General features: G+C 36.1%; 1 protein-coding gene across 3 annotated transcripts in view; it reads left to right on the top strand.

Moving 5' to 3' along the window:
- Positions 1-15,659, top strand: part of AGPS (alkylglycerone phosphate synthase) — a 124,113-nt gene that overhangs the window by 44,001 nt on the left and 64,453 nt on the right. For all 3 annotated transcript variants that reach the window (XM_006083078.3, XM_023744539.1, XM_014467649.2), the window contains exons 8-10: positions 408-488; positions 6,613-6,738; positions 10,232-10,340. In XM_006083078.3, the coding sequence (XP_006083140.1) occupies positions 408-488; positions 6,613-6,738; positions 10,232-10,340 (316 nt within the window). The remainder of the gene's footprint in view (positions 1-407; positions 489-6,612; positions 6,739-10,231; positions 10,341-15,659) is intronic.

Below are 15,659 nucleotides of genomic sequence, written 5' to 3'. Positions count from 1 at the left end.
ATAGTATTGATAGTATTGCAAAATGACAGGAACTGTGTATACTAACCTTTTTATGTGTAGTATCTCATTTAATTTTTACAGCAACCCTGTGATTAGGTATTGCTATCCACACTTTACAAATAAGGAAACACTTAGCTTAGACAGTTAAATAATTTGCTCATGATAAGAGGTATAGTTTAATTTAAATTCATATCTGAATGAAGACAGAGTCTGTGTTTTAAACCACCTCTTGTTAATATACTGCCTATGTTATATCTGTCATATATATTCAGGGATAAATGGAGCTTTCTGGTATGAGTAACCCTACCTGCCTAATTACTCTCTTATCACTTGCTGCTTTCAGTTAGGAAGTTCTGTTTCCTGTCAATAGTTCATGGAGATGAGACCTTTTTATTCCTTTGCAACAGAATCGAATCCTCTGGGTTGATGAGAACAATCTGACAGCTCATGTAGAGGCTGGCATAACAGGACAAGAGTTGGAAAGACAGGTATGTTATTTCTTTAGTTAAAATTTTCAAAACTGGCATGTGTCCCCTCTATGAATGAAGTACCTTTCACAGTACATTCACTGAACAAGTTTGTTCAGTTTTTGTTGTGGGTCAGGCATTGAGCTAGACACAGTAATGAATGACACCATCCCTTACACTTGGATAGCTTATGTTATATTACGACAGAAAGGTCATTAGACAATTATTCAGAGTGAGACTATCTAGGTGAAAGCTAAATGTGGGGTATTGTGACTCATCAAATGGGTTAGGAGGAAAGGAGTTGGACAAAAAAAATGTATCATAGAAAATGCAGCATTTAAAATGAGACTTCAGGATGAGTGAGAATTAACCAGAAAGTAAATGGGGTTAGGGAGAACAATCCAGTTAGGAAGCAGCATGTACAGAGGCTTTATAGGCAGCTGTTGCTTTTGGGGGCCTGCAGGTAGCTGAGTATGGCTGAGATCTAGTGTGTGTATATGGGATAGTACACATGCTTGGTGAATGTGTATCGAGTGGGTGAACATGTAGTAATGATAAAGGATGAAGGTAGGAAAACATGAAGAGGTGAGATTATAAAGGGCCGTATAAAGCCCCTTTTAGAAGTTTGAACATAATCTTTGTAATTAGATACTTCTGGCTACTGTGTGGAGGATGGATGGAGCATGTAAGGGAAGGTTCAGAGGATGCTGCAATAATTCAGGCAATTGCTGATAGTGACCTGAAATAAAGTAGTAAGAATGGAGCAAAAAGGAACAAATTGGACATAGCATTTTTGGAAGTTGGTGGTAAATTGTATCAGCTGGGTAGATGTTGATATTTGCTACTTACTGAACTTCTCAATGTATAATTTTATTGAAAACTGCTCATCTCATGTAGTTAGTGAAACTCTTGGGGTCCTTATATACTTTTGGGGGGATCCTAATTAATTTTTTTAAAACTTTAGGTTCCCTTTATGGTATCTAAGCAGGCAATTATTAAAATGTATTGGTTCCTTCAACCTCCTCAAACATGGGTAAGATGTAACTCAGCTTTTATAAACAAAAATTAGAATGTCCAGTTTGTTGATGTTCTTACCACTTAGTTCCACTTGGGTTACAGAGACCCCCTCCTCTTTTTTAAAGGACTTTGAGGGATATGTGACATACTTATTGATCTTTTTTTTTTTGTCTTTTTCCTTCTTTCTTGTAAGGAGTTGAATGAAATTGGTATGCCAGCCAACAATTCTATATGAAAGGCTTTGAAAAAAATTATTAAACTCTTTACTGTCTTTATTTTTAATTTCATGCAGTAAGAACAGAGAACTGGAACATATTTGTTGAGACATGTTAAAGATCTTCAGTAAGTCAAGGTTTTATATAAGTTACCATAATTAGATTTGCTAATTATTATTGTTTCAGTGGGCAGAATAATAGTACTTAATGAAAAAAAATCTATAAAAAGTTCCATATTAGTCTTCCATTATGCCTGAATGAGGCATTATCAACAAAGCAATTTTTTAAAAATAAAGGATGGCCTTTCATATCTCCAATTTTATATTTTTATTGTGGTATTTGATGTAGTATTTTAACCTTTCCAAGTTTTCTTAAAAGGTTAGAGTTAAAATTCAAGGAACATATTTCTTTGAGATTTAAATGAAGTTTTCTTAGAGTAAGAACTTCTGGTATTTTACTTACTACTTCATTTCTCTAAATAAAACTTTCTTTTTTGCTTCTAGTAGACTATAATATAGTTTCTACTACTGTTTTGATCCCAATTCAAGTTCTTCCTTGTTAAACTCTGTGTCCTTCAGTTTCTATTTCAGTTGAGGTAACCAGCTAAAAACATCCTGCTTTTTCCTTTTAGAAGTTTTAAAATTACAGATATATTGTAGTTGTGTAGCACAGATTTTAATCTTTTTAATTTTTAAATTACATTGATGTTAAAATATTTAAAATTTAAGGTGGTCACTAACATGTCAATTATGAATTTTGGGAATTTGTTTTTAGGCTTATTAAATCTTTGACTACTTCATTTTATTAGTTAATAGCCTGGGGATGTGTGACTTATATTTTTCCTGCCTACAGACTCATTTCCCTATGTTTCAATTTCTTTCTTCATCTATAAAATGAAGATAGTAATTCCTCTACATAAGGTTTTCATTAGGATGAAATACATTAATAATGTAAAGTACTTAGAACTTATATCATTGCACTAATTTTTATTGAGCACTGTCTGTTTTATTCAAATACAGCTGACTTTAAGTATTCCTTCTACATGCCAAAGACTCCCAAATTTATATCATCACCTCACACTTCTTTTATGAACTCCAGACTTGTATATCCAGTTGCTTAGTTGATGTCTCGGTTTGCATATTTAATACACATTTTAGACAAAATGTCTTAAACCAGTGGTCAGCAAACTGCGGCTCACGAGCCACATGCGGCTCTTTGGCCCCTTGAGTGGTGGCTCTTCCACAAAATACCGACCTCTGCGCATGGGCCACGAAGTTTCAGTCACACTGCACGTGCGTGCCCGCATGTGGTATTTTGTGGAAGAGCCACACTCAAGGGGCCAAAGAGCCACATGTGGCTTGCGAGCCGCAGTTTGCCGACCACTGTCTTAAACTAACTCAACATTTTAAAAATTGAATTTCTGTTTTTCTCCACGGTTGGCTTTTTCTGTAGCCTTCTCATTCTCAGTTGATGGAATTCAGTACTTTGGGAAGCTTGGGCTTAAATCCTTGGAATCATTTATTTTTATTTAGTCTTATAATGGTTTTATTGAGATATAATTGCCATGCAGTAAACTGCACTCATTTAATATCTACAACTTGAGAGATTTACGGTTAAGATGGTGGCGTAGGTAAATGTGGTACTCAAACTCTCCCACAACCACATCAAAATGACAACTAAACTGGAGAACAACCACCATTCAAAACCATCTAAAATCTGGCTGAATGGAGGTCCTACAACTAAGGATTTAAAGAAGAAACTACATGGAGACTGATAGGAGGGGTGGAGACATGGAAAGGCTGGTCCCACACCCACAAATGGTGGTTTAAAATTGGGAAGGATATCTTGGTTGTGGAGGGACCCTCTGAGGAGCAAGGGGCCCCAGCCCACACCAGGCCTCCCAGCCCAGGGTTCCAGAGCTAGGAAGAGAAGTTCCCATAACTTCTGGCTGTAAAAACCAATGGGGATTGTGGTTGAGTGAAACAGGGCTCCTGGTGTCCTAGGCAATTTTACGCACGAACTTTCTCATACTCAATCTGAGCTCCAGCACTGGAGCAGCAGCTTGAAAGGAACCAGGGACATATGGGGAGGAACTGAATTGTCTGGCATCAGGGAAAGAGCTGGGGTGGGGCACAATTATGCCAGGCAAAAGTACTGGCAGAGGCCATTTTTCCTTTTCTGAGACAACCCCCTCAGAGTCAGCAGGCAGGCACTATATCTGAGTCCCCATCAGCCTGGCTTACACTGTTCATCCTACCCTGGTGATTTCCTAAGATTCTGCCCACCCAACTTGTGGGCCAACCCATGCTGTTTCCAGTGGCCTGTCTTGGCTCATGCTTCCAGTGGCCTGTCTTGGCTCATGCTTCAGACTTTCCTAAAATCTCTGAAACAAGCATCATCTGGTCTCTGTGTACTCTAACTCTTGCTAAGTGGCCTCAGACCTCGCACTAGTGGCAGCTAGCCTTGGTTCACAGCTTGGTCTCTCCTGGGCACCTCTAAGCCCAGAACACGTAGCAGCCGTCTGCAGATCACTCTGTAACTCATGCCAGTAGCCCCAGGCAGGGCACAGACCAAGGCTGACCTTGCACACACTCGATAGACAGTTTCAGATCACCCCAGATTACAATCCTGCTGCCTCCATGAGTGACACACTCAATGGGTGGACTCAGTGAGCACCAAAGCCCTCTGAAGCAAGTCCTGCTCCATAGGGTTGGTTCCTGCACAGCAGTTCCTCCGCTATAGTAGTAGCCGGTCCTTGCAGCTGATCAGCCTGGGGGTCAATCTCTTCCAGTGACGTTAACAGCAATGAAGGCTCAACAACAACAGGAGAATGCACACAGTCCACCTCGAGGTGCACCTTGAGCGCTCAGCTTGGGTGAATGGGGAGGCTGTGCTACTGGGCCCTTCAGGACATCTACTTTACCAAGTCTGGGAGACATAGCAGCTTTACCTAATACATAAAAACAAACATAGTGAAGCAGCCAAAATGTGATGATAAACAGGTCCCAAATGAAAGCAAAGGAGAAATATCCAGAAAAAGAACTAAATAAAATGAAAGCTAGCAAGCTACCAGATACAAAGTTCAAAACAATGGTTATAAGATGCACAAGAAACTTAATGAGAACTTCAACAACATAAAAAAAGGACATAGCAACCATAAAAAAGAACCAGTCAGAGATGAAGGTTACACTAACTGAAATAAAGAATACAGGGAAGCAATTGTAGAGTAGATGAAACCAAGAATCAAATCAGCAATTTGCAATATAAGGAAGCAAAAAACCCCCAATCAGAACAGAAAAAAAAAGAAGAAGAATAAAAAAAAATGAAGATAGTGTAAGGAGCCTCTGGGAAAACGTCAAGTATATCAACTTTCACATCATGAGGGTGCCGGAAGGAGAACACAGAAAACAAGAAATTGAAAACCTATTTAAAAAATAATGACAGAAGACTTCCCTAACCTGGTGAAGGAAATAGATATACAAGTCCTGGAAGCACATAGAGTCCCAAACTCTGTATGCACTTATAGAAATAACTTAAATGTGTATTTAATTATTTGCTTCTGTATAGGTAATGTGGAGATTTTGTCTTGAGAATATATGAAAACTCCCTGTTCAGTACCTAGCACATATAAGCTTCCATGAATATCTTTTCTTTTCCTTCTCCTAATTTCAGAAAATTTGAGAAGCAGTAGTCTTTTGAAAAGAAATAATATGAATATAGATTGTTTGGAAGTTAGGAAAGAAATATAACAGTTTCATAATCTGCATTTTAACCTGTTCAGTCATGTATTTAAGCTACCTTCTTGTGGTTGGTTATTAACCTCTTAAAATTAAATAAATATATTAAATATTTAGTGAAAAAATCCTATTATGTAACAACTGATATATTTTTAAACCTTGTTTTTCTAGCAACAAAACTAGAAAAGGTAAATAATTTGCATTGCTTGTGTGGGAAAGCTAACAAATTATATTTAACCTAATTGGCTCTCAAATTTTGGATTACAGCTTTCATACCATATTTAAATATGTGGATACAAACATAGCTGACATATTCTACATCTATGCATGGCTTACTTGAAAAATGGAAGCAGTTGCTTAACTGGATGACTATCAAATGGTCAACACAGATTGATGGGCTTGAGTGCAGTAGACAGTGGGTATGCAGATGGTGGTGTCTGTACTGTTTGACATGAGATGGCAGAGTCTTTAAAAATGATTTCAGTGGAATGGCTTTGGTGTTGCAGTAAAGGGCATCCATTCAACCTCAGGTGCTGTGCAGCTGGCAAAGCCAAGCTAATATAGAAAAATGAGAAACAAGTGACTATTTAATGTACAGGAATGCACGATCTGCATTACAAATAAATGACAGTATTACATGCAGGAAACCTGGCCAGATGGCTGTACATTAAAACACACGACTCCTAGAGAGAATTAAGTACAGGCAATTTGCTTGGGTTTTCTGCAGGCCTGCTGCATATTATATTAGGGTAGGGAGAACAAGAGATTAAGTGCTTTATTTATTGAAAGTGTTTAGGTGAAGTTGGCAGTTGTTTAAGCATAATCTGATCTCCATAAGTATTTACATGGTCTCTTTGTGGAAAAAAATAGTAGGGCGGGTAGTTGGCTTTAAAATAGAAGGATATAAGGAATAAGATTGTCTTGTGAACTTGTGAAAAATACAACTGTCTTTTTGGACCATATCTTAGTTTTGTAAAGTTTTCCTTGATGCAAAAGCTTAAACATTTTTGTGGGGGACAAGTATGATGAAACAAGTATTTCTTTTTCTATATAGGTTTTAATGAGTACAAATTCCAGTGACATATGGGGATTTAAAAGTGGGAAGAGTTAATACGTTGAGTGCTTTGTGAAATGGGACCATTTTCACTAGTAAAACATTACATATTTGTTTTTCAGCTTAAAGAAAGTGGTTATTGTACAGGTCATGAACCAGATTCCCTGGAATTTAGCACTGTGGGAGGATGGGTATCTACTCGGGCATCAGGCATGAAGAAGAATGTCTATGGCAATATTGAAGACCTGGTAAATTTTTTTCTAGTTATTTTATAATCATTGATAAATATATAGAGATTATAAAGTGATGTAAGCCTTTAAAATTTAGTTGGATGGTGGAGTCCCCTCAGAAATATACTTATTTTGATTATGGTAACACTTATTGTGCAGTGGTCATTACTTAAGACTGCTCCTTTTCAAGTGATTGATATTTAAGCTTGGTAAATGTTTCATAGTATCTGATATATAAAACATATAAATATTATTTGATAATCCTCATGGAGCTTCAGTGTTCAACTCTACCAAGATTTTAGTCAATTTATTTAGATGATCTCATCATTGTTACTCTTGCCTTAGGAGATTTTTATATTTTTCTGAAAAATAATTTTTCTATATAGAGTTAAAGATCCTGAATGAAAATGTTCTAGTGAGTGGTCATATAACCTCTAATGTTTTGTGTGCACACACCATTTTGTTTTACTGATCTGGTGTCAGTGCTCTAACAGTTATTATTATTTTTAAATATATTTGTATTGATTTCAGACAGGAAGGGAGAGGGAGAGAGAGATAGAAACATCTATGAGAGAGGATCATTGAATGGCTGCCTCCTGCATACCCCCTACTGGGGTTCGAGCCTGCATCCCCGTTATGTGCCCTTGACCCGAGTCAAAACCGGGACCCTTCAGTCTGCAGACCAATGCTCTACCCGCTGAGCCAAACCAGCCAGGGCTGACAATTATTTTGATAGTGTAACAACTATGGGCATCCTGGTTAGGAATTAGGTATCGTTTGTTCCATTTGTACTTTTAGTAGTTTACCTGATAGTTGTATGACCTTGTGCAAATTGGTTCACCTTTCTAGACAAGTTTCCTCCTCTGTAAAATGGAACAAATGTTAATTGCTGTATAGAGTTATAAGAAGTAAAGGACATAAAATGAAAATTCTTAGTTCCTGGTACAGTAGGTGCTTCAAAAATGTTAGTTTCCTTATCAGCAATATTTTGATAACAATTTTAAATAACTTTATGAGACTATTAAAGTTAGGGTAGGGAGAACAAGAGATTAAGTGCTTTATTTATTTAAGTGCTTAATAATGTTCCTAACATTATTCTTAGAGTTACTTAGCTTTGCTTTTCAAATCTAAAGTTTCAACATTTTTATCAATATCTTCATTACTGGAAATATCAAATCTTTAATGAATTTTGGTTCTTTATAGTTACATCAGAAATTTAAGACTTTGTCTGTATTATGAATACTTTTTAAATGTTTACATTATCCTGTTTATATATATTTTTACTGACTTTTAGAAATCAAATTTTCATTTTGCAATGAAAATAAATTCAGTTTCCGAGAGAGAATTTGATCCTTTTGCTATTGTATTATTAAGAGCTTTATCAGAGTTAAGCAAATATTTGACAGATTGCTATATTTAGTACTACTAAAGCATGCAATTTATTTTCATCCTTTTTAGAGAAATTTAAGGGCCATAAATTATAAGCATACATCGTAATGTACTTATTTGCATTAGTAATTACTTAGCATATTTTACTTTTAACATAAAATTTTTTATAATATATAATTTCCACTGAAACTGTCTTAATTTCCATTAATTGCTTTTATGAAAACTGCTGAAGTTAATATATTCTTTTATGTGGTTAGAGTAGAATTCATGAAAAACATTAAATTTCTTGTGTTAAAAATATTTCTGTAATCAATATTGTTGCATAATTCTTTCAAATACAATAAATAATGATACTAATACCTCTTTAGTTGTTTGAAAAGAGCTGAAGATGATTAGTATAAACTTTTAACATTATAACCTGAAAATTGAGATGTCTTGGTGCTTTCTGTATGTTATGGGATAAACTTTTCATCTTACGTTCTGGCCGCTACTTGTTTTTAAGGTCATTTTAAGGAAATCTAATTATAGTCGAACTCAAATATTTTTTAACTTAATGATTATCTCTTCATAAATGATTTCCTGATCATTTGATTAAATGATTATGATTTTTATGGTTTGCTATAAAGTTGAAGCTCTTGGCCATCAGCAATAATCCATTGCTTCTGTGAAAGATTCCTTGGTATACTATTCAGTTATGAAACACAGATGGAAAGTCAGATATGCTATTATATTAACTAAATAAAATAATTTCTAACACTTTTAATATCTTTGTACTTATCTTTACAGACCATTTACTAAGCATGCTCACAAATATATAGATATATCTAGTTTTTAATATAAAAAGGATCATACCATGTTTATTCTGCTTTTTAAAATTATATTATCGACATGTTAATATGTAAATGAACATAGGTTTGCACATCATTTAAATAGAGTGCATATAATTCTTTTGTTGGTAATTCATAGTTTATTAAAGTAATTCCCTATTAATAAACATTTAAGTTGTTCCTGATTTCAAAACTATCAAAAACAAAGGGGGAAAATAATCCACTTTATTAATACTTTTTAGCATACATCTTTAAATGTTTTTTGGGGGGGTAAGTTCCTAGAGCTTGAATTATTGGACAAGATGCTTAAACTTTTTTAAATCTATGTATCCTATAGCCAAATTGCTCTACAGGGATTTTGTACCAATTGACATTCCCACTAGCACTATGAGAATCCTTATTTTATTGGACTCTATTTATATTTTGCCTTGATTTTAATTTCTTTAATTGCTAGTAAATGTAAACTTTTGAAATGATCTCTTTGGCAATTTTTATTTCTTATTTTGTAAGTTGCTTATTGATGTTCTCTGCTCATTTTCTTCAACAGTACATAGACTTTATTTATTTGTTCAAAAATCATTCCAAAAATGTGTTGGATTTTTACCTAACCATTTCGGATTCAGATCTCAGAAACTATTTTTGAATGACAACCCCTCCCCCACACAGTGTACTTAATTTTTCACCTGTGTGAAACATATCTCACAGATATATCACACACATGTCTCTCTCCCTCTTTAACTCAGTCACAGGATCTCCCTCTGCATCCCAACTTTGACCTGATCATAATTAATACTTTAATCTTTTCACTCTTTCTTACTAAGTAGGCAGATTAGCTACGTTGAAGGGGGGGATAAGTCAAGAATATATATTGTTTTAGAATTCTAAGCAGTGTTTGAGATGAATGATAATGTTTCATAAATATTGTTAAATATAAGTGAAAGATTGAACCTATTAAAATATAATCATTGCTTATTTTTTCTGTCCTTTAGTTCTTTGCTACATAGATGACCTGAGACTAAATTTGGTTCAAAGAAATGTGCTTAAGGTGTTCCTAAGATAATGAATATTCCTAAACCAATAAGAATCTTAGATTGATTTGTCCCTCTTTTAAAGTTTATAAAATTTATTTATAGTTTAATAATTACTAAAGATATTAGAATTCTGAAGGGCAGCAACATTTATTACCTAACCCAATATTTAAAAAGTAGTGTTTTATATAAATATCTGGATGTGTGTACACACACAACAGTCACTGACAAATGTCTAGAGTTTACATCATGCATTGTATTAAACAGGTGGTTCATATAAAAATGGTAACACCTAGAGGTATAATAGAAAAAAGCTGTCAAGGACCTCGTATGTCAACAGGCCCTGATATCCATCACTTCATCATGGGATCTGAAGGTAAATATAACTGCAAATTTATTATGAAAAAATACATGTTACTGACTCAGATTTGTGAGAATCTGCGATATTGTGATATCAGATATTTGAAAGAAAGACGTATATATTTAAATAATAGTGATATTTTTAAAGTTTCATTACTTTAGTACTTCATAAAGTTTTTATTATGAGGACATCTTATTAAATTTCCTTTTACATTTTACTTTTTTATAGTTTTAGAGACAGCTTGGTCTTTTTGGTTTTATTTGATCTTTCTTTTAGAGTTTTTAATAATTAAGAAAAGTAGTTGTTAGGATTAAAATAGTTTGCTTTAACATGTTATAACATTCTTTAATGTCTGAATAATTAGGGAGAAACAGCTGATAAAGCGTTGTTTCATGTCTTGTCTTTCTATAATTATATCTGTTATTATTGCTATTTGCTTTAAGAGGAATTTAAAATTCTGTTGATTCATAAACTTTTACAACTTATGTTGGTCTTTTATTTTTTTCACTACTGAAGTGGTATCCTTTGCTTGGCTACTTGATGTTGTATAGATTAGAATGTAGTTCTCTATTTTATTCCAAATATTTAATTCCTATACCAATCAGAAAAAAACTTTCTTCGATTTTGCAAATTAACTATTATGTAGGCACTGTGAATTGAAGGTGAACATGTGCTCATTTTTTAATTCTTAGAATGGTAGAAAGGGAAACTCCTTAAATACAGAGAAATAAGATAAAACAGGGTTTCTAAATTAGCAGAGGAACTCATTACTTACTTCAGAAGGTGGTACAGGCTGAAAAGAAGATAGATTTTGGAAACATTTAGCTATACGCATGGATAAAAACAGTTTATAATAATCTAGAGTAAATTCCAACTTTTGACACTAATATCAAGGAGGGAAAAACACACTACTAGTATGTGTCTTAGGACATGCTAGAGGTCAACTACTGAGTTATGATCAGTGGAATGGTTTAGATCTTTTTCATAACAACCAATAACAAACTTTTCTCAAGATATCTCCCCAGTTTACTCTTAATTTTCGAATTTTTATTTTTTATATTTTTAATTAAATTTATTGGGGTGACATTGGGTAATAACATTTTATAAGGTTTCAAGTGTACAATCTATGACACGTTATCTGTATATTGCATTGTGTGCCCACAGTCACATCTTCTTCCATCACCATATAATTGACCCCCTTTACCCTTTATTACCCCATTCCCCTTCCCTCTGGTAACCACCATACTGTTGCCTGTGTCTGAGTTTTTGTTATTTGTTTTCCTTGTTTGTTCTTATTCCTTTTCTGATCAGTATACTCTTCTAAGGAAAAAACAGAACAGTTTTAATGACAAAAATAAAATGTTAAATTCCTTTAAATAATACAGTTCTCTATTATTTTGGGACTTTTTGTAATATTGCATCATTTGAAAGTTAACTAAAAGTATGTAACTTTTTCCATCAGATGTCAAATTGAATAACAATAAGTGTCAAAAATTATAAATATAAATTATCTTTTCAAGTAACAACTTTAGACATTTTTTAAATCCCATTGATTAGCATTTTAAAAATTCTGGTTGCTAGGTACTATGCTGGCATACTCAGGACACAGGTAATAATAGACCATAATAATACAGTTCAATAAATTCTTTGATAGAAGTAAACACTGGAAAATATAGGCAAAAGGTCACATGAATGGGTATTAGGAAGACTTCCCAAGAGAAGCCATGCTCAAAGTGGTCCTGTAGGGTTGATAAGGAGAAAGTAATTTCAGACAGGGTTGAGGGATAAGGTGGGAGAGAATTGTCCTGCAGAGAAAAGTGCATGTGGGCAGGCTTAGAAGTAAAAAAGAACCATGTCTGCTTTATGAAGCTCTCAGTTTTTCAGTAGAATGGGAACATAAGATTTAATTGTAGGGTAGAGTGGGCAGCAGGTTGAAGGGCAGAGTGGTAAAGGTTATAGGGGTTAGAGATAATATGGTCTTTACGCCTTTTAAAATAATTTGAACTTTATCTAAAAAAGTGGACTGCCTCCTTCTAGTTAATTATTGAATAAATTTAAGAAAGACAAACTCAAAAATATAATAAATATTTATAAAAACATATATGCTAGGGTAAATTACTGTATTTAAATGAAATTTTCTTACAAATGTGCATGAAGAATGCCATAATGATTTAAGAGCATGAATTGTGAAATCTATTAGATATGGATTTCAGTATTTACGTTCTTGTAACTTCGTGTAAATTAGGTAATTTTCTATTCCCAGTGACCTCAGCTATAATATGAGGATAATAAAGTAAAAATCTTAATAAGCTTTTTGTGAGGATTAAATGAGATTATGCTAAGCATTTTATAAGCATGTAGTAAGTACTCAGTAAATGTTAAATTTATCACTATTGTTGTGACTTTATTATTTTGGCATTAATGACCTTTACAAGTGTATTTATGGTCCCTAATCCCCATGTCTGTATGTATGTGGATGTAAACTCATCCTAATATAGGCCAGGAGATAGCATGATTGAGTAATTTTATGTGAAATCATATTCTTTTATAAAATGTATTTTTATTTGCTATTTTGAACTAAATAATAACCTCCTGCCTTAACTGTGAATCATAAACTTTTCCTTGAGCTTTAATAATATTTTTCTTTTGTTGCAGTTAAATCATTTGAGGACAATCTTGAAAGCATTATCATTAAAAAGCCCCATTTTCCCCCTATCTTACTAAGTTACACATGTGACTAACCACTTTAATGTTTTTGTCTTGTTTGGTGTTATGAATTTCTTGTTTATTTTAACAAGCAGCTTCTCATTTTAAATGCTCTAACATGATCAGTATAATGAAAATTATAATAAATAGTCAAAGTATTTGAAATGCTTTGTATTCTTTTCCTGTGTATGGAATTTACTAGTAACTTATAATGATTTGCTTTTCTATTTGGAAAGTGGTTAAAAGTACTTGTTTTAAAAACCAAACCAAACCCATGACCCACCTTTTAGCCTTTTCTGTAGGATGAAATAAATGCTTACTATAGGTTCTTTTTTTGTAGTCTTACTAGTCACCGTTTGGTTAAATAAAGCTTACTCTTTACTGGATTCCTCAGGAGAGGCACAGATGTATATCACATGAGTTTTGGAATGTTCTAAACTGGTTTTCTATGGCCTTAATACTTGCAGGTCGGCTTGAGTGGATGTAATAATCCTTAGGTCACACTTTCTTTCTTTGTTTTTTGAAAATGCTGCTCCACTGTATGTTGTTTTAAAGAACCCTGATGCCAGCTTTCTTGCCTTTGTAGCTCATTTACTCTTTTTTGCCTGGAGGCCCTGAGAATTTTTTGTTTCATTATTGTTAGAATTTACTGCTTTTACAACTCAAGAGTTTATTGCCCTGTCATTTTGCTCTGGTACCTAGTACACCATTTCTGTGTAAATATTCAGATCTTATTTTCTTCGTGGAAATTTTTTTTTGGATTGTAGTGTTAAATATTAGGGGTTTTTCCATTGTTTTTATTTTTCTTATACATATAACTGATTTCCTTTCCTTCTTTTCCATTTCAACCACTGTTTCTCTGACCTTTTTTCTTGATTTTTTTTTTATTTCATTTTCATTCTCTTGGTTATTTTTCTATCTTTCTTCTATGCCCTTTATTAAATTTTCATTTGAATCTATGCTGTTCTGTTTCTTTCCTGACTTTGGTCATCTCTTATTTTACTTCTTGTTATTTGTCCACTTAAGTTTTTAGTGTTTATATTTCTGACTTAGGAATTTTTTCATATCCCCAAATACTTGTTTGACAATATTTCAGTTTGAAATGTGTTACAGTTTTTAGAATCATGGTTGGTTTGGGGAGGGGAAGCTTTTCACCCACAGAAAAGTTTTTGTTTACATTTTCTGATTTTTTCCAATAGGCTTTTATGGATTCTGGTCTGCTTTTCTGTTCCTGTTTATTATTTGGAAAGGATTCCTAGTTTGAGAGTGTTTTTTTTTGTTTGTTTTTTTTAGTCACTTCTAACCTCTTTTGTGCTCCTTGTTTTATGGATGATGGTGGTTTTGTTAAGAGAAGGCATGACATGCCTTGTGTCTCTTTCATTTCTATGAGATTTGTAATTTTTCGTTTTTATTTTATTACTAGAGGCCCAGTGCACAAAAATTTGTGCACTGGCGGGTGGGGGGTGTCCCTCAGCCCCACTTGTGCCCTCTCACAGTCTGGGACCCCTTGGGAGATAATGACCTGCTGGCTTAGGCCTGCTCCCAGGTGGCAGAGGGCAGGCCCAATCCCTAGGTGCAGCCCCTGGTCAGGCTCAGAGCAGGGCCGATTGGGGAGTTGGGGCACCCCCCTCTGTCATGCACAGAGCAGGGCGGATCGGGAGATTGCGATGCCACCCCCAGTCACGCTCAGGGTAGGGCCGATTGGGGGGTTGGGGTGCCGCCCCCTGTCACACTCAAGGCAGGGTCAATGGGGAGGTTGCAGCGCCACCCCCTGTCACGCACAGAGCAGGGCCAATAGGGGTTGGGGCACCCCCCCCTGTCACGCACAGAGCAGGGCCCATCAGGGGGGTTGGGGCTCCATAACCTGTCACACACAGAGCAGGGCCGATAGGGGGTTGAGGAGCTCCCCCTGTCACGCACAGAGTAGGGCCAATAAGGGAGTTGGGGCACCGCCCCCTGTCACACACACAGCAGGGCAGATCAGGGGGTTGGGGCACTCCCCCCTGTCACACTCAGGGCAGCGCTGATGGGGAGGTTGCAGCTCCGCCCCGTCACACACAGAGCAGGGCACATGGGGGGGTTGGGGCGCCTTCCCCTGTCACGAACAGAGCAGGGTGGATAGGGAGGTTGTGGCCCCGCCCCCTGTTACACACAGAGCCGCAGGGCGATCAGGGGGTTTGGGGCGCTGCCCCCTGTCATGCTGCTCCAGGGGCTTGGAGGCCTCGTGGCTCCGCTGATCCCAGTGCTGGGAGGCCTCGCAGCTCCGCTTGACACTGGGGCAGTGAGGCCTCACTGCTCCGCTGATCCCGGTGCTGGGAGGCCTCGCGGCTCCGCTTGACACCAGGCCAGTGAGGCCTCGCTGCTCAGCTGATCCCGGTGCTGGGAGGCCTCACTGCCCCACTGATCCCGGTGCTGGGAGGCCTCGCTGTTCCACTGATCCCGGTGCTGGGAGGCATATTACCCTTTTACTATATAGGATAGAGGCCTGGTGCACGGGTGGGGTCCGGCTGGTTTGCCCTGAAGGGTGTCCTGGATCAGGGTGGGGGTCCCCACTGGGGTGCCTGGCCAGTCTGGATGAGGAGCTGAGGGCCGTTTTCAGGCTGGCGGGTGACTGAAGCTCCCAACCTC

The sequence above is a fragment of the Myotis lucifugus genome, unplaced genomic scaffold (assembly GCF_000147115.1).
Source record: "Myotis lucifugus unplaced genomic scaffold, Myoluc2.0 scaffold_5, whole genome shotgun sequence".
Classification (NCBI taxonomy): domain Eukaryota; kingdom Metazoa; phylum Chordata; class Mammalia; order Chiroptera; family Vespertilionidae; genus Myotis; species Myotis lucifugus.
Note: the sequence above shows the minus strand (reverse complement) of the source record. Positions and strands in the feature narration are given on the sequence as shown.